The 25,473-nt window shown below is 34.4% G+C and overlaps 3 protein-coding genes and 1 pseudogene across 3 annotated transcripts; 3 read left to right on the forward strand and 1 right to left on the reverse strand.

Annotated features, from left to right (window-relative positions):
• Positions 1 to 1,216: 1,216 nt before the first annotated feature.
• Positions 1,217 to 7,111, forward strand: LOC123202684 (O-fucosyltransferase 10-like). Its single transcript, XM_044618701.1, has 10 exons — positions 1,217 to 1,726; positions 2,110 to 2,197; positions 2,347 to 2,414; positions 2,516 to 2,604; positions 3,317 to 3,514; positions 3,738 to 3,942; positions 4,053 to 4,220; positions 4,966 to 5,133; positions 5,805 to 5,995; positions 6,491 to 7,111. Exons 1-10 carry the CDS (start codon positions 1,292 to 1,294, stop codon positions 6,633 to 6,635), a joined length of 1,755 nt encoding a protein of 584 aa, XP_044474636.1. The 5' UTR covers positions 1,217 to 1,291; the 3' UTR covers positions 6,636 to 7,111.
• A 1,455-nt stretch (positions 7,112 to 8,566) lies between these two features.
• LOC123203032 (pentatricopeptide repeat-containing protein At4g08210-like) lies at positions 8,567 to 11,169 on the forward strand. The gene has a single exon (XM_044619190.1). It carries the CDS (start codon positions 8,774 to 8,776, stop codon positions 10,844 to 10,846), a length of 2,073 nt encoding a protein of 690 aa, XP_044475125.1. The 5' UTR covers positions 8,567 to 8,773; the 3' UTR covers positions 10,847 to 11,169.
• A 2,678-nt stretch (positions 11,170 to 13,847) lies between these two features.
• On the reverse strand, positions 13,848 to 15,533 carry LOC123203675. Its single transcript, XM_044620121.1, has 2 exons — positions 14,743 to 15,533; positions 13,848 to 14,592 (listed from the first exon to the last, which is right to left on the reverse strand). The coding sequence occupies exons 1-2, from the start codon at positions 15,416 to 15,418 to the stop codon at positions 13,967 to 13,969; spliced, it is 1,302 nt and encodes a 433-aa protein (XP_044476056.1). The 5' UTR covers positions 15,419 to 15,533; the 3' UTR covers positions 13,848 to 13,966.
• Positions 15,534 to 19,045: 3,512 nt separating this feature from the next.
• LOC123203291 lies at positions 19,046 to 24,176 on the forward strand (annotated as a pseudogene).
• The last annotated feature ends 1,297 nt before the right edge of the window (positions 24,177 to 25,473 follow it).

A 25,473-nucleotide genomic window follows, 5' to 3' on the forward strand; every position in this document is an offset into this window, starting at 1 on the left:
TTGTTAGTTAAGAGTTAGAAGATAGTTAGACATTTATAAATTGTGTAAAAAAACTGCCTCCTTCCAAGGATATAACAGTATTCGTTGTTTTTGTTTATAGAAGAGGTTTTACTCTTCCTCTTCTCCAAATACATAGAAACTAAATCAAAAGACTATAGATCAAGTCTCTCAAAAGAAAGTAATATGTGGGCAAATGATATTTATGGAAACGATTAATGTCAACATCTCATGTCGTATTCGAATGGGTTTCATCACAAATTGGAATCCGGATACGCCTAATTTAATGTTTACATAATTTCATAAAATTCAATTTGATATGTTTAAATATTCCCAACAATTTCTGTCATTGAAATACAATGGATTATTAAAGAAAGGCCAAAAGACTTATTCCCACCCAAGGTATAGTGAAGTCCCAATTTCCACCCACCAATTTTCAAAAACCCAAACACCCACCCATGGTTTGGAAAACTAACATCTATCCTCCAAAATTAAGATGAAATTAAGGGTAAAATCGTTATTTAATAATAAGAACATCTACCCTCCAATATTGAACATTGGAGGGAGAGACGACATTGGGAGGGAGAGAGATCGGCCATCGTTGGTTGGAAATTCGTCGGCAAAATTGGAAACCCTAGGTAGGGGGTAAAATGTCACTTTTCAAAACTTAATTTTGAACGAAATTGTTAGTTTTTCAAATTAAAAAGGTAAAATGATATAAATGTTAAATATTATTATTAAATGACGATTTTACCCTTAATTTTATCTTAATTTTAGAAGATAAGTATTAGTTTTCTAAATCATGGTTAGGTGTTTGAGTTTTTGAAAGTTGGTAGGTGGAAATTTGGGAATTTACTATACCTTGGGTGGGATGGCCTTAAAGAAATGATGAAATCATCTCTAAATAGGTGAATAATAATGAGAAAGAAGCTAAGTATATGTTGATGTGAAGATAATGAACGCCTGTTCTCAAAGTAAAGAACAGTTGTTCGCAAATTAAGTTAGAAAGGAAGAAAATTATGTTTAATTAAATTAATTGGTTAGTTTGGTCCAAAGTAAAAAGTTATAATTGTTAAAAGTTATTTTTGGATGTAAAAAAATATCTACGGCATAGAGAGAGCCATATTCACCGGCTCAAAGCCAAGCCAAGCATTTGAGAGCGCTCTGTCTTGTTAAAATTTTACCTTCGTTCGGTACAAACATTTCGCTTTTAATACTTGTTACTTGAAGTTGATGCCATCACTCACGATCACGGAACAAAACAAGTACAACACAGTTCCAAATTCCTCAGTGCATGGTCACAACCACAAGCGTCACCATGAAATCCAAGCCTTACGCTCACCACCACTACCACCACCACCACAATCGCCAGAACTCAAACGGTGTCGGTGGCTACGCAAGTGAGAGTAGCAACAGTGGCAGCAACTCACCCAGTCCCCCACTGTCACCGCGCCGTCATGCTTCCGTCTCGCATTACCGTCGGCGACTGCATACCAAGACTAAATCCTTTTCACGCCGTGATGGCTTAGGCGTTTGTTTTCTTTTCCGGCTAAACTTCCGGTACTTGGTGCTGCTCTCTCTGTTGTACGTTTCGGGCTTGATCATGTGTGTGGGCCCCTTCTCTTGGCTTCTCGGATTCCCTCCGGTTCCTGGGTCGGTTTATAGAAGTCATGAGATCTTTGAGAAGCTTTGGGATGATATTCGGTTCGATAATTCTTCGGCCATTGATGTTCGGTTTCTCTCTCTTACTTATTTTTGTTTGTAGCTGAGATAAGAAAATAAATAAAGAAAGAGAGCATCAAGTTTTGCTTGTGACTTGATTAATATTTAGTATACTAGTTTAAGACGACGAATAGATTGAAGATTTGGTTGTCCTTTTATAGGAAATGCTTCTTAATGTTTCTTTTGTTGATCAAAAGTTCAATTAAGCTAAAATTTACTGGGTTTGCTTGTTTATCAATTCAAAATCTCAAGTAGATTATAAGTTAGAATAAAAAAATCGGTGGTCCTCATTGTTACCACTGTAATTCTTTTTAATTTAAAATTTGTATATTGCAAAAATTATTAATATTGTTGCGATCAGCTGAAATTTCGAGCTGTTAATTCTTGTAGTTGTCCTCTGTATGGAAATACAAGAGACTGAAGATGCAGAAACCCTGTCAAAATTCAACAGTTGGACAGAATTTTGGTGTTGAAAAAGGTTAGTGTAAATTCTTACTATGATAGGCTTTCTCGTTTGATTTTGCTTCAATTTCTACTTCTTTTTTGAAATATGTAAAGAATTGTACTCTGGATTCCATCTTACCTTATCATCTCCAAATGCCAACTAATGTATGCTTTAAATTTCAGAGTCCCGCAGCCCTAGCGGTTACTTGATTGTTGAGGCCAATGGCGGTCTCAACCAACAGCGGTCTGCGGTATGTTATGTTTTTTCATATCAATTTCTAGTTTTATACACTAGTTTTCCTTCTATCCTTAGTGCATAAAAAATATTGTTATGATTTCTTTGTCTTTTCAGATCTGCAATGCAGTGGCTGTAGCTGGACTTTTAAATGCAATACTAGTCATCCCTCGTTTAGAGTTAAACAATGTTTGGAAGGACCCAAGGTAACTATACTAATTAACATGTTATATCTTCATCTCAAATATTTCACTGAAAGGATGATTTTCCAATCGATCCATAAGAAAGATTATGTCTTTTTTTTTTACCTTATGGATGCCCTTTTCTCTTTCATATTTATACTTCTACCCTAGCCACTGGGAAATATCTGATGAAGAAAACAATTACCTTTTGCAGATTGTTAGCCTTTAACTATTTTGGAAATTTTGGTAGAATTGACAGAATAAAATTCTGATTTATTCATTGTGTGGTTTTGATTAACTTTTTCTTTCTGTAAATTTATTCTTGACCAGTAGACATCCTTTTGGGTTGCTTGAATCATGACCAAAGTTTATAAATATAAACTTTTATGTTATGTTGAAGCCTTAAGTACTGTTAGGAGGTAAATTTTAGATACTATGATTGCTGTGATATGTGAGCAAAACCAGATTATTTTTGGACCACGATATTCAAATGCAATTTTTATCCACAATCTATAATACAGTATTCACATTCTTCAGTTTAGTTAGACAACTCTGTTCTATTGGGCATGTAAACTAATATATGTGTATTTGGACTAGAATATTGGTATTTGTTACCTACTCGAAGTAGGCATATTGTGCTCCCCTGAGTCTCAGCCTACTCAATATGATTTATTTTTCAAAATGTACATTTAGCTAGTTACAGTAACTGGTATCTTATTATGTGTTTCTTTCACAGTGAGTTTGGAGATATATATGATGAGGACCACTTTATAAGCAGTTTTGACGGCTATGTAAAGGTGGTCAGAGAACTACCAGATCTCCTGATGGAAAAATATGAGTACAATATTTCTAATATTCCAAACATTCGTGTCCAAGCCTGGGCCCCTGCTAATTATTATATTGGAGAAGTCTATCCTGTCTTGAAAGAGCAAGGGTATGTAGTGTCATTTCTATTTGCTGTTAAATAGTGCTTCATGCTCATCCAAATGGTTCTCTTAGTACTTATCTCTGGTAATCAGTATTTTAGTAAATTGAGGATGGAAGCAAGTGAATTCTTGGACAATGATTGTCCCAACTGGCTAAAAATCAAAGTTGCTAATGAAAAACCTTTTGAAACATTTTTTTGTGTTGTTTCTCATTGCTTACACTCAATACAGGGTGATCCGAATTGCCCCATTTGCTAATAGATTGGCAATGAATGTACCACCTCATATTCAGTTGCTGCGATGCATGGCTAATTATAGAGCCTTGAGGTTCTCTTCCCCCATATCAACACTAGCAGAGAAGCTAGTTAAGCGAATGATTGAGAAGAGTTCAAAGACTAGTGGGAAGTTTGTTTCCATCCACCTTCGTTTTGAGGAGGTATGTATGCATATCTAGGTCATCTTTAATACTCTAGTTCTATATTGCTTGAATGTTTAAATTGTAAAGATTTTCATAGCTTATTCTTACAATCATGTATTGGATTTTAGGATATGGTAGCCTTCTCATGCTGCTTGTATGATGGGGGAAAGGCTGAAATAGTTGAAATGGATTCATTTCGAGAAAAATGGTGGAAAGGGAAATTCAAGAGAAAAGATCGTGTCATCATACCTGGTTTCAATCGTATCAATGGAAAATGCCCTCTGACCCCCTTGGAGGTGCCTAACTGTCATCTGATTTTTAATTTTAATACCTCATTTGTCTTCAAGATATGATATCATTCTTGTCCGTCATTCTAAGTTTCTTGTGTCCTTAATCACATTCCTTCGGATAAACTTAAGCTTGTTCTTTGAATTCTTTATTCTCATTTGGTTTGAGGTAGAGATGAAGGTGAATTAGGTTAACATCATTTGAAATAATGACTAAATATGATTTGTATAACAGTAGCACAAAATGTGCACAAGATAAGAGGGGCAAGATATAATTTAATGTTTCTATTGACCATAAAATAGGTGACAAATGACCAATTTGACAGCTCTATTTTGAGGTTCCACAAGGATGAGAAGAGTGGTGAACAAAACTTGGTTTGTGGTTCTGAATGACCTTGCAAGAATGACCATGTATAGAGTGGAATAGCAATGAACAATCCCCTTAGCTGTTAGAAATTGCATCTTTATGAGTGATATGGTTTTACCTCAACATTTTAATTTTGTTTTATATTGTTTAACTTGATTCTAGTTATATGACGAGGCTATTGAGTGGCACCATGCACAAATGATCCAATTCCTTTTTTATCATAGCCCTCCTATTAATTCTGAAGGTCATGTTTGAATTCAATCTAGAGTGCAGAATATCTTATGTTGATTTTTTTTAGGTTTTTTTTTGTGTGTATATATTCTATATCTTTTTATACATCCTTTTATATTTTTAGCTTCTATTGCAATATGTTTTTTGTCATCATAGGTTGGGATGATGCTACGTGGTATGGGATTTGATAACCACACTTCAATTTATTTAGCCTCAGGGAAAATTTACCAGGCAGAAAGACATTTAGCTTCCTTACTAAAGATGTTTCCCCTCCTTTACACAAAGGAATCTCTTGCAACCCCAGATGAACTTGCTCCTTTTGAGGTAAATATTTGTAACTTTCTTGTATAATGTGGTTAAGGAAGTAGACAAAGAGTGGGTACAATAATTTGGTTAATTGACCTGTAGTCTAAAAGTATATATCCAAGACATTTGTCCTGCCATATCCCAACTCTTTTAAGTCTGTAACATGATTCCCTTGTTCATCTCCATTTGTAAGAGCTTATATTTTCAAGCAAGAAATGATAATTGTTGTCTGGCTTGCCCCTTTACCCCTTCCCAATTTATAGTCTTTTTGAAGTCTTTCTTAATCTGACAAAATAATCTGTGTAATTTTGAGCAACTTTTGAAATTCAGTAGGCAATTAGTTCAACCATCATCATAAAAACAGGACGGGCTAAAAAAAAAATTGCGTCAATTGCATTACTTTTTGGTTTTTGATTGATAGAAATAGTTTTGCTATTTATGTATTATTGCAAAGAGATGGAGCAATGAGTAAAGAAATATCAAACAAGTTGTCAGATCTAGCAAGAGTGGTGATTCTGTCAAAAATTTGTATGTCTTTCTTCCCGGGCTATTTTATAGAGTGAAAGGTTCAAGTAAATGTTAAAACAAGTAATAATTTGGGTGACCCAAATTATTTTCTATTAGCAGCATGTCAGATTAGTATGTGGTTGACTCTGCATTGCTTTAAGTACTGTTTTCTATTATGGTAGGACTATTCTTCGAGGCTGGCTGCTTTGGACTACACTGTATGTTTGTTTAGTGAAGTTTTTGTGACCACTCAAGGTGGAAATTTTCCCCATTTCCTAATGGGACATAGGAGATTCCTTTTTGATGGACATGCAAAGACCATAAATCCTGATAAACGCAAGCTTGTTCTTCTGCTTCAGAACATGAATATCAGGTATTGTTACTCTTTACCTCTCTCTGTATGCATTATCTGTACTCCATTACTCTGACCAAGTCAGTTAGAACTTGTCTCTGGATGATAGTGTGATGGTGTTAAAACTCCAATTCTAGTTATTTGGGGTTTGATAATGATATAACAGACATTAGTTGAGTGAAAAATTGGTGATGATAGATTAATTTCTGGCCTAGGCTGTCACTTGCACAAGATACTGAGTTCTGTCTTTGTGTTGGAGAAATTTCCTGAAGCTGGACTCTGATTTTCCATCACTGCTTGCCTGCTATACAAAAATACTAAAAATTACACTGAATCTATTAATTATAGATGGCTTTAAACTGATGCCTGATAAAAAAAATAAACTGTTATATAATGGAGAGAACCTCTGTCAGTTGAATGTCAAGTATATTCACAAGTGTCTTGAAATCATAATATGCTTGTGTAAAATGCTATGAAACGCTTATCATCAACAATATCGTTGAATTTATTTTGCAGCTGGATGTCTTTCAAGGATGAGATGGAAATAATGCTCTCTGAAAATGACCGCAAGGGAATTATGGTACCTAGAGTTCGTAAAATCAATAGAAAAACTTCCATTTACACATTCCCTTTGCCAGAATGCCGTTGTCTCCAACAATGAAATAACACAATATTCAAATTAACCAATTCCATAAACCTTACAAGCTCCCAGTCAGAGTCTGCAAGATGACAATACAATATCTGTTTTAGCTTCCCTCACCTGCTGTAGTCATGAATCTATAATTCCATGCTGTTGGCTTTGCTGATACTGTTGTTTCCCCAGTAGGGTCTGCTGTCTGAAGGCAGATAGCTTGCCTTTATATAGGCTGGATGCTGGTTTTCCAATTTTGACATGCCAGGAAGTCCTCATCCCATGTTAGTGTTTTAATTATTGCATAAAGGATTTTGAGCTCTTTTCTGCTCGATTCAAGTTACTCAATTTCCAGTGTGGAACTGCTATCCGTGATCGCCAGACTGCAAAATACTCTGTGGCATGTTATGCAGGATTGGATATTGAGTGTAAATAATAATGGAAATCAACTTTTCAGCCTCAATCAATTGAGGTATTGAGTTGAAATGCATTTGTTTTTCTGGTTATTGTTTCATCTTTTAATGGAAAGAAATTATAAGTATAGATGGTGAAGCCTTGCTTGTCCACAATTACTTGTATTTAGGTAGCTATCATTTTCACAATCTATTTTTGCCTTCTCTCTTTGGTTGGGTGAGGACTAAAGAGTTTTAAGTTGGATTCGAACTGAATCAATTTGAATTCGGCTCAATTTGAGTGGAATTGAGTTCTAACTTGATAAAATTGCTAGAAACGACAGGTGGATAATTTCTTAGATGTCAAGGTATTGACATTACATTTTCAAAACTTTATAATGGATCTGAACATTATAATATAGTATATATGATTAATTATCTTGAGAAAATGTTATTTTAATTAACAATAAAATCGTGTGTGTGACACTCAATAAAGTGATGATATATAAATATTTATTTATTTAAAATAAATACGTACAATTTTGTTCATTAATTAATAATTAAAAATTTTAGTTACCCATTCGAACTTAAATCCAAATATTGAAGTCACGACACCTGATGGAAATGGTTGATATTGATTGCATCATACACTTTGCGAGGATAGTTTGGAGCCCAAAGCAAATATTGAAACTAGATGTTAATGTAAACTTTTCACTTGTGGAAGTGTAGATTAGAGTCATTAAACATCTTCCGATAGGGTAGTTTGAGTATAAAAGAAGATTTTATGTATAAAAGCGTATAAATTTAAATCTATATATCAATATTAAACTCTGAATTTATTTTATATTCACTTGACCTAGGATTTTGAAATAGTTAGCTGATTCAGATTAAGGTTTTAGAAATAAAGTCTAAATTCCTCAAACCTATTAAATATAAAAATCCTTACAAAATTTAAAATATAATTTTTTTAAATCCTAAAATGTAAAGTTTACAAAACTTTAGAATCTTTTAAAATAAGTTAAAAAATTTTAAAGAGGAAGATACTATTTACCAGCCAAGCTTAGGCAAACTACAAGTTTTCATCCATTGAACTTTTAAACTACGTATGTTCACTCAAACCTAACATTTTTAGAAAAAAAAAACTAGTAGTTGACGGATGTAAACATTAATTTTTTTTTCTAAAATTAAAAAAAAAATACCAATCAAAATCATCGGATTGCACAAAACAAAGGAAATTCGATAAGACTGTATATTTTTTTTGGTATAATTATGTTGGAATCACACCTTGAGAGATATAATTTAGATTGAAATCGCCATAGACATTTGCAATTCTAACTATTATCAACATCGAATAACTATTTGGTCGTAATTATACTTATTTAACATATTAAATATATATATATAAAATTGTATATTAAATATATAATTTTACTTATTTAACCTTAAAATAAGTTTAATTTGATAATAAATTTTTAAAAAAATCAATTTTTTATATTGATTTAGTGAAAATTAGTTTTAGATATGATCTAAATCAATTTGTTTAATAGTTGATCTTGATAGTTTAATCAATCTAATCGACCAATTTGATCCGAATATTAAAGCCATGCTTAAATCTTAATCCTTTTATTTTCTTGTAAAGTTTATTGACAACAAGTCTATATGTTGCTCCGCCGTACTACGCTCACTGCTCAACAATTCTTCCTTGTTGTGTATTGCAAGGCACTGGAGGGAAACTTTAAATGACAACCTAGGAGCTCTCCTCTATCATGGGCAGCCATGGACTTGAAACGTATCATGGTAGCCTTGCGCCACTGTGGTCGAATTCAATCGATCAAACGAGGGAAATCACTTCACTCTCATGTAATCAAACATGGGTTCTCTCACAATATCTTCATTGCCAACAATTTGCTGTCGATGTACATAGACTTTACCTTATTGGGCGACGCGCAGAAACTGTTCGATGAAATACCTGACAAAAATATTGTTACATGGACCACTATGGTCTATGCTTATGCAACTAACAAAAGACCTGACAAAGCTATCAGTTTATATGAATATATGTTAGAATCTGAATTAGAAGCTCCAAATGGGTTTATGTATTCTGCGGTTTTAAAGGCATGTGCTCTGGCGGGTGATCTTGAACTGGGTAGATTGATACATAAACGAATTTCTAGAGACAATTTAGAGAATGACACAGTTTTGATGAATACCCTTTTGGACATGTATGTTAAATGTGGACGTTTGGAAGATGCAAGGGAAGTTTTTGATAAGCTTTTGAATGCGAATTCAACCTCTTGGAATACTATCATTTCAGGGTATTGTAAAGAAGGCTTGATAGAAGAAGCAATCGGTTTGTTTCATCAAATGCCGGCAAGGAATGCTGCTTCCTGGAATAGTATAATTGCTGGTTTGGCGGACAGTGGAAGTTTGCAAGCACTCGAATTTGTGTGTATGATGCATAAACAAGGTTTAAACCTTGATGAGTTCACATTACCCTGTAGTCTTAAAGCATGCAGTTCACTTGGCTTGTTAAATATAGGGAAACAGATTCATTGTCATGTTATTAAATCAGGTCTTGAACGTAGTTGTTTCACTATTTCAGCATTGCTTGACATGTATTCAAATTGCAATGCATTAAGTGAAGCAGTAAGGTTATTTCATCAATACTTGAGTTATGATGCTTTGGCTTCCAATAACTTGGCACCGTGGAATTCTATGCTTTCTGGGTATGTTATTAATGAACAGAATGAAGCAGCAGCGAGTCTCCTTTTACAAATCCATAGCTCTGGTCTGTATATTGATTCTTACACTTTCAGTAGTGCTTTGAAGGTCTGCATCAACTTTCTCAACTTGAGACTTGGGCTTCAAGTTCATGGTTTGATTGTCACTAGCGGATATCAGTTAGATTATGTTGTAGGAAGCATTCTTATAGATCTCTATGCAAAACTGGGAAATGTAAAAAATGCATTGTTTCTGTTTCATAGGCTTCCAAAGAAAGATATCATAGCTTGGTCTAGTTTGATCATGGGGTGTGCCAAAGTGGGTTTGAACTTGTTAGCTTTTTCACTGTTCAGAGACATGGTACGTTCAGATTTTGGAGTAGACCAGTTTGTTATTTCAAGTATTCTAAAGGTTTGTTCAAGTTTAGCATCTGTTGGAAGTGGCAAGCAGGTTCATGCACTGTGTGTTAAGAGTGGATTCAACACAGAGGAAGTTACGTTAACCTCACTAATTGATATGTATTTAAAGTGTGGTCAAATTGAGGACGGTTTAGTGTTGTTTAGCTATATGCCAGAGAGAGACATTGTGTCTTGGACTGGGATCATTGTAGGGTGTGGGCAGAATGGAAGAGCGAAGGAAGCTATTACATTTTTTAATCAGATGCTACAATCTGGATTGAAGCCAAATGAAGTCACCTTTCTAGGTGTTCTTTCTGCCTGTAGACATGCTGGTTTGGTCAGAGAGGCATGGACCATATTTGAGTCCATGAAAGCTGAGTTTGGAGTGGAACCTCATTTAGAGCATTATTATTGCATGGTTGATCTTCTTGGTCAAGCTGGATGCTTCCAGGAGGCAAGAAAGCTGATTGCTGACATGCCATTTGAGCCTGACAAAACAATTTGGAGCTCCATGCTTAAGGCCTGTGGAACTCACAAGAATATTGAACTGGTTGGTGTTGTAGCTGAACAGCTAATTGCGGCATCACCAGAAGACCCTTTCATATATGTGATGCTTTCAAACATTTATGCTGAATTGGAAATGTGGGATAGTTTAAGCAAAGTGAGGAATGCTTGCAAGAAACTGGGCAGAAAAGAAGCAGGAATGAGCTGGATTGAGATTACAAGTTAAGAAATCATTTGGTATGTTTGGGTACTGTCAAATGTTTGGAATTAAGTCATCTGGTAAAAATTTACTAGCTAACCAGTCTTCTCTCTCTTTTCGTGGTTCCATTTTTATTTTTATTTTTATTTTTTTTATGATTCATTCGTGTTTATAGGGTGCTTTTTCAATGGTGTCTCAGGTTGATTAGTTTATTAGTCCGGTTAAAGACTTACATTTGCAATCCATTCATCTGTACTAGCTTTCTTTAAGCCGTCAATTTTTGCAAATTTTTTCCTGTTTGTCTGAAGCAACAAAGATCCTCTTAGCACATAAGATAGTGATAGCAGTCAACTCCTGGTCCAGAGGCTCTGGACTCAAAATTAGGAAATGTCAACAAGGCAACGTGGGTAGGCTCCACCTGGTTAGGATAGTTCTGACTCCTGGTAGCCCAGCAGCCCCACCCAATAGAACCATGAACCGGTTAATCAGTGATAATGTCGGTTTTGCATTCTTTCTTTGGTTAACGGAAATATAAGGTTTTTTTTTTTTTTTTTTAAGATGAAAAGCCAAAACTGACATGAAAAGCAAAAAAAATTATAAATGCATATTGAATCTAAAACCGATTGACAGGTTAACCAGTTTATTCGGATTTCTCTTTTGTTTTTTTAGCAGCCCTATCTTGAGTCTCTCTTTCTTCCCCAATGTCTTCATTATGAATATTGCTTTTCCTCTTTCTAGCATGTGTATTCCTTTCTTTTTAATTACTCTTTCCAATGACTGTAAAAACTGTAACCACCGACGAAAGCTGAGTCATCACCGACGAAATGTTGACAAATAACATCACATGGCCAAACAGGATTACACGTAGCATTGCTTACGGGGCATCCATGCATTCCATTTATGGGTTTCTTTTGAATTTATTCGAATTATTGAAAGGAAATTGTTTAATAATTTGGGCTTGTCAAACCCATACCTTGTTGCTTAACCAGCTTTAACGAAGATCAAGAAACTCCAAATCATGAGGCAATGAGTACAAAACAAGAGTCAAGAAATGACAGAATCTAGGTGGCGAATGCACCCATAAATGCCATCAATGCAGCCTACAAAACAAGCCCAGAGAACAAACACTAACGCATGCTGTAGAGAATTTGGTGTCTCTCCTGCCCCATTTACACAGTAAAGCTCAGTCCTTCACTGCGGTAACTCGATTGATGTTTAGTATATCAACGAAGAACAGATTCTGGGAAGTAAGACAAGTGATTACGACAAAGGCATTGAGTCTTTGTTTAGTTGCATGAACCCACTGTCTCGGTATCTGATAATAAAACGCCAGAAATATAAAAATATTGAAATTATGAATGGAGAGATTAGATGTTGAGTTTGACCTCAAAAGGGAAAGAGAGATCGTTTTAAACATGATGTACAACCAATTTTTGTGCTGGAATTCACTGACGATGCACCATGTTCTAAATTTTGTGATAATGATACAAATGGGCAATGATAAATATTAAGGGAGATTTCAATTTGGTTTGATTAGGTTAATGTTTTATTAATAAAATTGAAATATTATCTTGAAGATAAGTTATTTAAAATATTATTATGTATAAATTATTATTATATTTGATAAAATTTGATAAAAATTGACGGACATATATAATTATTGTGTTTGATTAGAAGTAATAAAAAATTACTAATATATTATTTTATTTAAATATTTTTAAATATAATTATTTTAAATTTTTTTTACGTTATTTGCTAGGCCAAACGACTATTTCCCAATTGTATAACATAAAAAGTAAATAATTATAAAATATTTTAAATTGACCGATTCGGTGTAATTTGGATAATATTAAATTTTTACATAATTTAATATGATAACATATAAATGAATAATTTTAATATAATATAAAAAGTAAATAATTCGATTCCTCAATTGTATATCACTGATTTTGTATTGATAAATTGATAAAATTTGTTTATAATCATAATTTGGGTAATTATTTGGAAGTAACACATGGGATTTATGAATAATTTAAGTCATGATTATGTATCAAAGGGATCAATTCAAAGTCAAACTCGCCTTTTCACGGTGATAATATGAGCCTGTGTTTATAATATTTCTTAGAAATCTCGGTAAGAGAAGTGTGTGAAATAAGGTGTTTCTAATTAAAAAGTAAAAAAATAAAAAGTGAAAAGCGCCAAGACAAAAATATATGATCCCTAATTGTTAGTTTGGCGAGGCATTCAACAAAAGCAGAGGGACCTCATGTACATGTGACAAAACGATTAACTTGCCTTCTGGCTTTATGTTGTAAGGGATTACTCCCACCCAGGGTTTAATCCATTCCCAAATACATACTTATAAGATTTCAAAAACTTAAACATCTGTTCATATGTTATTAAACCTAATCAAAATTGTTAGTTTTATTTGTCTTCATCGGATGAAATTGTTACGATGGGAAGGCTGATGGTAGGAGGAGAAGATGGTAAGAAGGCCGACAGTAGGAGGAGAAGATGATGGGAAAGTTGGCTGATGACAGAATAGATTTCAATCACAAGATAAAGAAAAAATGAAACCCTATGAATTTTTTAAAATTTAATTATGCGGGAAAATAATAGTTTTTTAAACCAACGAGGAAAAATAATATAAGTTTTTAGGGTTTTTGGATTTAGTAATAAATTAAAAATTTTACCTCCATAACTAAAGGTTTTGGTTATGTTTAACACTCTATATACAAGTGTTTGAGTTTTTGAAATCTTATGGATGTATATTTGGGTATGAGCTACACCTTTGGTGGGAATAAGTCTTTTGGCTTTTTAAGTATAAAAACAGTATGGGTTTAAGTCTCCTTCAACAATATTTCATCCCTTCCAACCTAAAGCCAGAAGGCAAGTTGATCATGTTCATGAGGTCCCTCTGCTTTTGTTGAATGCCTCACCAAACTAACAATTAGGGATCATAAATATTTGGTCCAACGTGCAAACTGGGAAATGTCACAATACCGAGTTTATAACTCCTATGAAGGTGATTTCTCCCAACATGATCCAGAAAAATTTATTATTTACTTCCCAAATCAAACAACCAGAATAAAAACAAGAAGTTTTATAAGGTTTATGAAATGTTATTAAACTTCAACTCAATTAAAATCAAAACCCTCTGTAGATAACAACGAAACAAGGCAAGATGGCCTTTGGGTTAAACACATAAAGCTCATCTAAATTGGAGTACATTCCCATAGCACCAGCCACTGAGTCATAGTCTTCCATGTTACCTTCAATTCCCTTCTTAACTCTTCCTGCAATCACCCTGCAAACAAGCATAGCTCTAGTGTCACTTCCATCTTCAAATCCAGCTTCATCATGCGCTTTTCCACTTGTTGCAGTTGTCAATATGCCATTTTTAGGGGCATCTTTAGTGGGCTCTTGGGAAACTTTGAAGCCGTTTTTGATAATGCTGCATACATTACATTGAGGAACTGAGTTGCACAAGTTGGATGAGCCGTTTAGGCCTAGTGAACAGGCAAAGGTGGTGCAGTGGAACCTGAGGAGCTCATTGCCATCTGCTATGCATCGAGGGTGCTTCTTTGGGAGCTTGGTGGCCTTGGCTTTGATTGAGTCTCTGTATTCTTCAAATTTGGCAATGGTTCTTTGAGTGTTGTGAACTTTGAGGATTCGGTCAATCTTGCAGATGGGTGCTTGTTTCTTTAGCCAACTTGACTGGAATATGATTTCCACTATGTTCTTGCTGGTGTCTTCTGGACCCAGTTCAGATACTGTGAGTACACAAGCCAAACAAAATTACATTGGTAGTAGAGCTGGGATTAAATTTACTAGATTCTAAACAAAAGAAACATAGATTTTGATTAATAATAAATCTTGTCTTTTAGATAGATATAGTTAGAGGGAATATTGAAGCAATGTACCAGCATGTTTGACAGCTCGATGAAGCTCCAAATGTTCAGCTTTCATGAAAATCTCACCACATTCAGGACAAGAACAAATGCTAGCTCTCAGAGAAGGATCTCTGGTGAAACCAAGGACGGGATCAACCACCATTCTACACTCATAACAGCCAGAGAATCTCCTAAATGGCATTCCTTTTGAAGATCCACCATTGAAGGAGGAGGAGATTTTAGAAGGTACAGAAAGTGAAGAATTGGTAGAGGAAACAACCCCATTGAGCTCTTTCAAAGGAGCTTTCATGGATTTGCTTGAGGCTTCATTGTAACAACTACTTGAACCACCCATTGAAGCCCTTTTCTTTTGGACTTCTGGGGAAGCTGCAATTTCAGGCCTATGCATCACCTTTGTGTTGCTGCATAATGAGCCTGAACACTTCATTTTCTTGCTCTTTTTGTTGGCTTCCTCAATGGTTTGTTCTGTCTGTTGCATTTGTTTTTGCTTTAGCTTTTTCTCTCGCGGCTGTTGTTGCTCCGGTTGCTTTTGCTGCTGCCGCTGCTGTTGTGCTTGGAGATGTTTACAGGTGAAAAGGCCTCTTACAACTGCCCAAGAAGCTGGTTTCCCTGATTTTTCAGGAGGGTTTTTCTCATTTTGGTGCATTTCCTTGTTGGGTTTTCTTTGGTTTCTAGGTTTAGCCATTGTTGCCGAGACTCTAAAACGATATCTAAGCTAAAAAGTAATGGTGTTAAGAGACAAACTGAAAGAACTAGGAAGGTGAAGTTGCAGAGGAGCTCCCCCCTTTCCACAAAAGTGTGATGGTAGATTTGTAGCTCGTTGGCTCTCCTTAATATGGACAAATTTGCAATATAAGTAAAAACTAATTTTATATATAAATACATACATATTTAACTGTATATTAATGTGAGTGGGTATTATTTTCTTCTTGATTAAAAATTACTCAATTATTTAATAATTTATATCATATATATTTATTAAATACCTAAAATAAATACACAGTTTTATCCTATATATAAATTAACCAGAGTCTGCAAGACAATTTTCAATGATGAGAATCTCACCGTCGGATCACCTGAACAATACTTATATCAGTAGGTGAAGAAATTTAATGGCCCCTGTATGCAATACCTGATTAGGCTCTGCTGTCCAGTGAAATTTATTATACTTATTAAGTGATGGTTGCTCATGATTTTAGTAGGGTCGGGTCATGGATTTACTTGACCCGTTTTTTCTCCCAAGGTGGATTTTTGGGGCCGAGTGTGAGGCACCAACAACAAGGTATATGCTCATTATTACCCCATAATGTGGTGCCTCCTTCTGGGGATATGCTGCTTGATTCCTTTTGCCCAAAAATTGTGGCTGACCCCCATGCTTCCAAATTTAATTACCTAAAAATATGACTTCTCTTGATTAGACGGCACTAATCACCCTTGGCTCTGTTTAACTTTCTCCTCCATTGGAAGACAGCACTAATTAAGTATTCTAAATGTAGTCTATAATCCGAAAACCAATAGATACGAGAAAACGGATGGATTACCTATAATACTAGTGAAAACTTGCTCAGAAAAACGGATATAGATTTCAAGTTTTTGAACTTGTATACATATAACATTTATTTTTACAGACGGATTGAATATACCCATAGATGCCCAGAATACAAAACAACCTATGAACATCATCTATTATGCTGATTTCTTTCTTTAAGTGGGATGCCGAAAATCATAATATAAAGGATTCGGAAGCTTAAAAACACACTTTCCTAGATTTGGACCATTAAAGCATCCATATGCATGCTAATCAAACAAGTGAATCAGAAGCTATCTTTATGTAACATTGTCAATGCTGGCATTTCAATCCAACTCCATTGAAAGATGCAAAAGCTCAGTTTGATTCACTGAAAAGGGAGAGAAATGCAATCAAAGATGACTCTTAGAAAGGAAAAAAAAATGAATGATATATTATTACCATTAATGACGACCAACCTCTGAATTGTGCAGAAATGAGGAGCTCTCTGTGGTGGCTTTTCTTTGTCCTTCAAGTTTTTTGGATATCAGAATCACAAGTTATTTGCTCGTTTAAAGCGACTAGAATAATTTCAGAGTAAACATTTGATTAAATTTCTCTTAGAATTTGATTTTATGAGTAAAAAGCAAAATAGAACAATGTTATGTGTACCCATTTTTGGTATACAATTCATGTACACAATGATGTGTCATCATGTAATTAAGTGATTTTAAAACATGTGTCATCATATGATAAAAAAATATTCAATTACATGATAACACCTTATTTATGTATATAAATTATGTACGAAAAATGGGTATATATAGTTTTATTAGCAAAATATTACACTTAAAATAATTAGTAGTTATAGGTAACTTATGGGTTTATTCGTACTTACACGTTGAATATGAATTTTTAAAACCATTTCCCATATTTTTGGATTTGTTTTTTACTTATACCAGTTTGTAGCCAACTCTACCCGTCCATTTGTTAGGTCAATGGATACTATCCCTTTACTTTTGAGAAGCTTTTGAGTTACATATTTGCCACGGATATTAAAAAAATGTCACTATAAAGTCATTGTCTCCCATATGCATCGATATATTACAACACAAAAGAAATATATTATAAACTATGAAGAAGTCTGTTTATCGGCTTGATTATAAGCAAAACTTTGTCTCATTTGAATTTTTAATGGGTATAGGCAAGTTCTAAGAAGGCTTGTTTAAATTTTCAAATTAAAGAAAAAGGGTAATGTGCTATGTTGGTGGAAGACCAATTTGATCCGGATGTTTCCCACTTGAAATCAGATCTTGCTGCTTAGAAGAATCCATATCATAGTTTGCTTCTAATATGAAGTCCTAAGTTGTTTGTAATGAAATAATTGGGAGCAGGGGTGTGAAATGAGCCGAGCCAAAAAATTTTGGCATGGTTTGTGTCGATTCGTCATCAAAAGAGGCAAATTGTGTTAGAGGTATAGACTATAAGATAAGGTTTACAAGGGTGACTCTCCAAAAATAATAAATAATTATAAATAATTAAATATAAATTATAAATTAGTGGACTGGTACGCAAAAAAAAACCACTGTTCTTGTTAAAGGCCTGTAACCATGGGATTTTGAGCTTCTGTCGGACTAGGGTGACACATGGGATTGGTGGATCGTGTCAGGATTGGCCAAGCCCACAAAAATCTCAAGGTCATGGGCCTTTAATTGGGAGGTTTGAGTTAGCCTAAGAGATTTGAATAACTAAAATCTCATGTAAGAATAAGGCCTCTTCAGTTATACTTAACCTGCAATTACAATGAAATTAAGAGTGATGAGATGATAGCTATTTCATCGCATTTGTACGGTGTTTTGGATAATTAAAGTGATTTAATTCACTGTCATTTAGGTTGGACTCAAATTAAACCCATTCGAGCTTAAACACAAGCTTAAAATGAGTTAGCTCTATACGAGCTCAGTTGAGCTTGAACTCAAGTTACTCATCAAAATTTTCAATTAAAAATTTTGATACAAGACGACGTCATTTTGATCAATATGTATTAAAACGAAATCGTTTTAATAAGGAAAAATGAGTCAAACTGAATTCGAATTGAATTCGAACTTGACTTTCACGAGCTCGAGCTTAGCTATATGTAAACTGAGTCTCGAGCTCGAGTTTGACTCAGTTCGAATCTAGCCCTAATTATCATGCTCATTTATGCTATGCACAATGATCTTTAGAGAGAAAATTACAATTATGATTTTTAATATAGATCTAAATGGGTTTGGTTTGGATAATTTTTTATTACTAATAAATAATTATTATATTTATTGGATATAATAAAATAATGTTAAAATATATTTTACTTAAATATTTTTATTATCCTAAAAAATAAATAAATCAAGATAGGATTGTAACAAAATAAAAAAATATCTTAATAATTTTTTAATACCTATTAAAAAAGTGGTGATCAAATTTCTCTTAATATTACATATCATACCATCACAAATAATACAAAATTATTAAAATATTTTATTGTTAAAATTAATTAAATAAAATAATATTAATAATAAAAAATAAATTATTAGAATAATTTTTTAATAATTTAACCCACTAATGATTTTAATTCTATAATTATGTTAAAAGGATAACTCTAATTTTGATTGTGAAACGTTAGCAGCTACCCTTTGTTTCTGGCCCAAGCTTATACATCGAACCCACTAGTCTAGCCCAAGGGCCTGAACAAGGCCCCGTTGCGACCATGAATAGCGCCAATAAGCCATTCAAACTTCAAAATTTCTCACTCCTTGCCATCTTGGTAATGGCTGTCTACTGTCACTTCCTTTCTCACTCCTACTCACTCAAGTCCTTCTGCGTCAACAAGACTTCATCTCCGCCAATTGAATCTCTGACTGTCATTTCTTTCTATCCAGACATGGACAGGGAGGCTAATCTGCCGGTCCCGCCGCCACTCGCATCCAAAAGTCTGGTCCGTCCAATAACAAACTTGGAGACGACATCGTCTTCATTCTCTTCATCATCCAGTCCGCCGGACTTCCTCCGGCATGTTCAAGCCGCCTTCAAGCGTCACCGTCCTCTAGGTATACTCCTCTTCTATTTGTTAATCGGATTATATATTTGATATTTCCTGCTCAGAAATATTTAATTAGTTTTTTTTTTTTTTTTAAGTTAGGATATTCCAATTTTATATTTGTTTAAATCAAAAGTTAAAAATTTGGGCTTTCTTTGTCTGATGTATATGACTAGTTAAGAGTGCTATGTATACTATAAGAGTTTATTTGCAAGTTAGTAGATAATGTTATATTGGTCTTACTTGAAATAAAACTATTCATATAAATTAGGCTAGCTTTAACTTGTTGCAACTTAAGTATTTGACACAAACTGTGGACCGTCGAATTATTCTAATTCAATCTGTTTCACAGAGTTGTTGGTTTGACAAGAGTAGATGAACCATCGGAAACCAAAGCTCCATTTTGAAGTAAAAATTGAAATTACAGTAGCCTGCAAACCAGTTAGATGATATTTGCAAGCTAATGTTGAATTTGAGGATTGGCCATTCCCTAATTTTTTAATTGTGTTTATTGTGGGGAATTTCAAGGTACAATGCAGTCAAATAGTATAATGCCTAAGCGTGGTTTAGTTCCTAAACGCGAAGCATCAAGAAACTTGGGTTCAAATGTGGGTCCTTGTGTAGACACAAAGAAAATCCAAGATGTGGTTCGATTCAGTCAGGATCATGCCATGAAGGATTCAATTGTGAAGGCAAAGAATGCAGCTGCAGCAGCTTCTGTTGAGGAAACTCAAGAATGTGCATCTATTACACCACCTTCATTTTCTGTCACTATCACCAATACGTTTGATGAAAACTTTAACCTATTTGATGCACAGAGAGGTTGTCCTGAAGCTGTTACAGGTTGTAAAGAAATTCATCCATCCTGTAAAGTGTCTCAACATGATGAAGGTCAGAGAGAAGTTCAGTTTTCAGTTGGAAAAAATGCCAGTTGCCAGGGTAATTTTTCCGTTTCCTTTATCTCGAATCATGTATAGTTATTTTATGAATTCATTTGATGTGATTCAGTGTAAACTTTGGCAGCTTTCTCTGTGATATTTTTTGAATTTTAGCTGTTATGTATAGTTGTTTAGCTTGTTACTGTGCTCTGCAATATATATTGCCTTTTTTCAACATGCAGGGGCAAATGATCAAATGGCCACTAGACTGGAGAATTTATCATCTCATATGAGTTTCCCTTGCATTGACAGAAATGGGATGGGATGGAAGAAATCGAGTAGAAGCATCAACTGTTGTGAATAATGATTCCAAGTACCAGAACTTTCGGAACACAGAATCTGATACAAGTTTGAAGCCTGATGGTGGAATTTCTTCTTCAGTGGCAACGAGAACAACGGTTATCCAGGATCAGCTTCACCAATTTAGAAACTTTCTAAGTCAGCCTGCTACTCAATTTTCTGTTGTAGGCTCATCAAGTGCCACCTCAACATCAATCCATTCTACTTCAGCACCCATGCTGAATTCAACAGCCTATTGCTCTCGTTATCAAGGTGGCAATGCTCATGGCGCTGGAGAACCTCGGGGAGATTGCAGTATGAATTCTGAGCCAGTAAATCAAGGAGATATGATGCATCCTTCATGTCCTTCACATAAAGATATCAATAGAATTCAAGTTGATCAGACGGCAACCAGTGCCCAGGTTTCTACCTCTGTAATTGACACCAGAGTTGAAGTTCAGGAACATCAATTTTCGAAGGAGCAACAAGGCAATGTGATAAAGGAAAGTTGTATACCAAAGGATTCTTCTCTGCATGTTGATAAGTCAACAGAAGGGGGTCAACTTGCAGGCCATGTTACTGATGTAAAATCTCAGGCTGCATTCTCCAAATGCTCATCATCTGATGTGAATTTAGAGACATTTAAACCTGAAAAGCAAGAAAAGCCTGCTAGCGGTAAAGGAGTGTCTGCACCTCGTAAACGGAATTATGACCTTGACTTGTTCTTTAAAGTCAATGGAAAGCTCTATCAAAGGCTTGGTAAGATAGGTTGTGGAGGAAGCAGTGAGGTTCACAAAGTCATTTCATCAGACTGTACAATCTATGCACTTAAGAGAATCAAGCTTAAAGGTCGTGATTATGCTACCGCATATGGGTTTTGTCAGGAAATTGAGTATTTAAACAAGTTGAGGGGAAAGAACAATATTATACAGCTAATAGACTATGAGGTACTCACTTTGAAACCAAAAAATTGTAATCAAAATGTATGTCCATTTGTGGTAATTGTAAATGAATTACAAAAAGTTAAATTATTCTAAATATAATAAGTTTTTGGATTTTGACCCTCAACGTCCATTATTGGTATTGATTCTGTTTCAAAATTTGATAATTGGACTCCTTGCTCTTATCTTAGAGTGGGATTTAGAGTTGATTGATGCTATTTATGAAGATTTCATATGGTATGATATCCTTATGTGTTAAATGGGATTTTTGTTTAAATATGTCATTTTGATTGACATCCTTTAATGCTTTTGATATTTTCCATGGAAGACGCATACTTGTTAATGGTAGTAACATACAGACTTTGAAATAACAAACCTATAAATAAGATAAAAGACTATTTTAGCAAAAAAAATCATCATTTTCTAAATTAGTTGATGTTATATTTTATCTGAGTTAAATGTTTTTCAACGCTTAGCTCTTGGGATATGGACTTCAGTAATATATATATATATATATATATATATATATATATATATATATATATATATATATATATATTGTTGATCGGTATCCAATGTTCTCTCTTGGTATTAGGTGACAGATAAATCATTGCTTCAAGAAGTCTTGAATGGCTCCATGAGCAACAAAGATGGCAGAGTCAAGGATGATGAATATATATACATGGTACTAGAGTATGGGGAAATTGATTTGGCTCATATGCTCTCCCAGAAATGGAAGGAAATGGATGGCTCCAATCAGACCATAGATGAGAACTGGCTTCGATTTTACTGGCAGGTCCTCAGGCTAAACTATATCTCGGGTTGTAATTTCTAGTTATTCAACATCTAAATAAGCTGTTAATTTTTTATAATGTGGTCATTTGATGATTTGTTGATCTTGGCCTTGAATTTCACCATTCAGAAACACAGGTTGACATTATTTTGTTGAAACATTCTGCAGCAAATACTTGAAGCTGTGAACACCATTCATGAGGAACGCATTGTGCACTCTGATTTGAAGCCAGCGAATTTCCTTCTTGTCAAAGGTTTTTTGAAGCTTATTGATTTTGGTATTGCGAAAGCCATCAATAGTGATACGACAAACATCCAAAGGGATTCACAGGTGATCCTTACTCATGGCCCTTGTTTATTTTTTTATTAATATCTTTTAGATTTTCACTGGAAACATGATGCAAATTTTATTAATTTTTTGCTGCACTATTGATTGATGGATGTTGTCAACTAGAATAATGCTTTAGAGCTAGATTTGACCCAATTTTATTTAAGTTTGAAAACGAGTCTGTTTCAAATGAACTCAAACTTGAGTTTTAAGTTTTAGAGTTAAATATTTTTGAGTTCGAGTTTGAAGGTATTTGATTTGTCAAGCTAGCGAACTTGAAAAAATTTATATAAATTGATTAAAATAACATTATTTAGACCTATACATATTAAAATAATATCGTTTTAATCATTTTTTGTTCGACTACAGTACTAAATCGAACTCAAAGCTACCATTGGTTTGACATTGTAGCCGAACTCAAGTTTGATTTAACTCCAATCCAATCCTAACTGCCTCTACACTGTCTTTAGTTTGTATTAACAAAGGTGACTTCTTGTTCGTATTATGGCAAAAGTCAGGCAATTTATTGCATGTTTCCTAGTACTGTCATCATGGTGTGCATATGTCTCAAAAGTTTTAGGGTTAATATTGAATCTATTTGTTGTTTATGATTAAAATGTGCCATTCTGTTTATGATCGAGAAATATTATGTATATTCATTTTAAATACACAAATAAATATATATTTATACATGTTATCACGTGATTAACTGTTATTTTATCTTTAATTTAAAATGATCTCACATTATAACATACATAAAGTGTGTTTATAAACTTAAATGCATAGTTTTGATTATGATCAGTCACCAGTTGATCCAGAGAGTAGTCAACATCATTGGGTTTGATGCAGTTGCTCAGTTAAATTGAATTTGATTTCTGCAGGTGGGTACCCTGAGCTACATGTCACCTGAAGCATTCATGTGCAATGAAAGTGACTCCAATGGAAACGTGATAAAATGTGGCCGGCCATCAGATATATGGTCTCTTGGTTGCATCCTTTACCAAATGGTGTATGGGAGGACACCCTTTTCGGATTATAAAACCTTCTGGACCAAGTTTAAAGTCATCACAGATCCTAAACATGAAATAACATATGAACCAGTTTCCAATCCATGGCTTCTTCATCTTATGAAGAAGTGTCTTGCCTGGGACCGCCATGAAAGGTGGAGGATTCCTCAGCTACTTCAACATCCTTTCCTTGTTCCCCCAATCCCATCCCAAACATCGCCATCTCAACACCAAATCTGTAAGCTGCTTCAACTTCTAGCCGAATCTTGTGCCGGTGACTGGGAAGCTTCGATGTTATGCCGGCAGCTTAGTCAACTACTTAAATCTCAGTTATCAACATCAAGAGACCAACAATGTAAGTTGCTTTCTCAAATGTCAAAGCTTTGCGTTGAGCTCCAGAAACGTTTATCATATGAATGAAGATATTGGACAGGGACAAGAGTGTAAATTAATTGTTTAGATTGTTTTAGTCAGGCTAAGTCATTTTTCAGGCTAGAAGGATTGTCTCCCGCCTGATCATTCGCGTTTTGTTCCATACCTATGTAATAAGTATAAGGTCAAAGGACTATTTTTCACCCAAGTTTGATGTGTTCTCAAAGTTATACTTATGAGGTTTAAAAAGCCAGAAGTTTTACTCATTCGTTAAAAATCTTAGTTAGGATTAAAGGTAAAACCATTATTTAACAAAAAAAATTAAAGTTTTATTATTTTTATCCCTCACAATTCAAAAATCTCATAATTTCCCTCACCTGAAGTTTGAAACATTAATATTTTTCCCTAAGGTTTGTAAATCATCGTCGAAGATTGCAAACTTTACCGTCTCTGATTGCATTGGCTTTCCCTCCCGGTTTAATTTTCCCTGTCGATCACATTTCAACCACCGATGAAAGTTATTTCCTCTGATGAAGATGAAATCGTATTCTTCAAATTGTTTTTGTCTCGAATGACGACTATCGTTAGAGGTCTCAAATTGTCATGTTATCTTCGTTTGAGACCTTCAATGGTCGTCTTTGTCTTAGACGAAGATGAAATTATCTTCATCCGAGATGAAGACATTCCGACAAAGATGATTTTGTCTTCATCGGAGGAAATATGTTTCGCTGGTGGTTGGGATGTGATCAGTAAGAAGATTTAAGTCAAGAGGGAGAGCCAATATGGGAGGAGACGATTATCTCCGGTGACGGTTTGTAAACCCTAGAGGGAAAATATTAATTTTTCAAACTTCAAGTGAGGGTAATTGTGAGATTTTTAAATTGAGGGGGTTAAAGTAATAAAATTTTAGTTTTTTAAAATTTTTTACTAAATAATAATTTTACTTCTATCCATAACTAAGATTTTAAACAAATAGATGAGAATTTTGATTTTCTAAACTATTCAGGGGTAACTGTTAGAATGAACCTAAATTTGGGTAGAAAATAGTCCTTTGGCATAAGTAGAATTATTTCAGATGTGCTTTTAACTCTTAGTATGATTTTAGAAGTTACATAAGGACACTCAACAACTAGCAACCTGCAATATCTAATCCTTGTAAACAAGCTCTGCCACATGCTCGATGCAAGAAAGCTGCAGTTGTGATGGTTGAACAGAGAATTTGCCTGAATTACAGACGTGTATCTTGTGCTTGCCCTTCCTTTGCCTGGGCGAGGTCATACTTTTAAATGGTTCACGAGAGAAAGAATTTCTATAGTACTAAATATACAAGTCAACAGTGCATTTTTCAAGGGAAAAAAACCAATTTTGGTACAGAAAATTTCCTAAATTGCAAAAATTAAGAGACCATTATATGAAATAGAAGCTAACAAATAAAATTAAAATCACACACCAGTCAAGTTTTCCACAGGTATAGTGTTGCAGTCCAAGCAAAAGATATGA

Source organism: Mangifera indica, chromosome 19, assembly GCF_011075055.1.
Source record: "Mangifera indica cultivar Alphonso chromosome 19, CATAS_Mindica_2.1, whole genome shotgun sequence".
Lineage (NCBI taxonomy): Eukaryota > Viridiplantae > Streptophyta > Magnoliopsida > Sapindales > Anacardiaceae > Mangifera > Mangifera indica.

What these genes read in the sequence shown, in the direction of transcription:
- LOC123202684 (XM_044618701.1), top strand. Translation starts at nt 1,292, where the DNA reads ATGGTCACAACCACAAGCGTCACCATGAAATCCAAGCCTTACGCTCAC. An exon ending in AATGTTTGGAAGGACCCAAG is followed by an intron (nt 2,605 to 3,316) that starts GTAACTATACTA and finishes TTTCTTTCACAG; the next exon opens with TGAGTTTGGAGATATATATG. An exon ending in CTTCAGAACATGAATATCAG is followed by an intron (nt 5,996 to 6,490) that starts GTATTGTTACTC and finishes TTTATTTTGCAG; the next exon opens with CTGGATGTCTTTCAAGGATG.
- LOC123203032 (XM_044619190.1), top strand. Translation starts at nt 8,774, where the DNA reads ATGGACTTGAAACGTATCATGGTAGCCTTGCGCCACTGTGGTCGAATT.
- LOC123203675 (XM_044620121.1), bottom strand. Translation starts at nt 15,418, where the DNA reads ATGGCTAAACCTAGAAACCAAAGAAAACCCAACAAGGAAATGCACCAA. An exon ending in TCGAGCTGTCAAACATGCTG is followed by an intron (nt 14,593 to 14,742) that starts GTACATTGCTTC and finishes GTGTACTCACAG; the next exon opens with TATCTGAACTGGGTCCAGAA.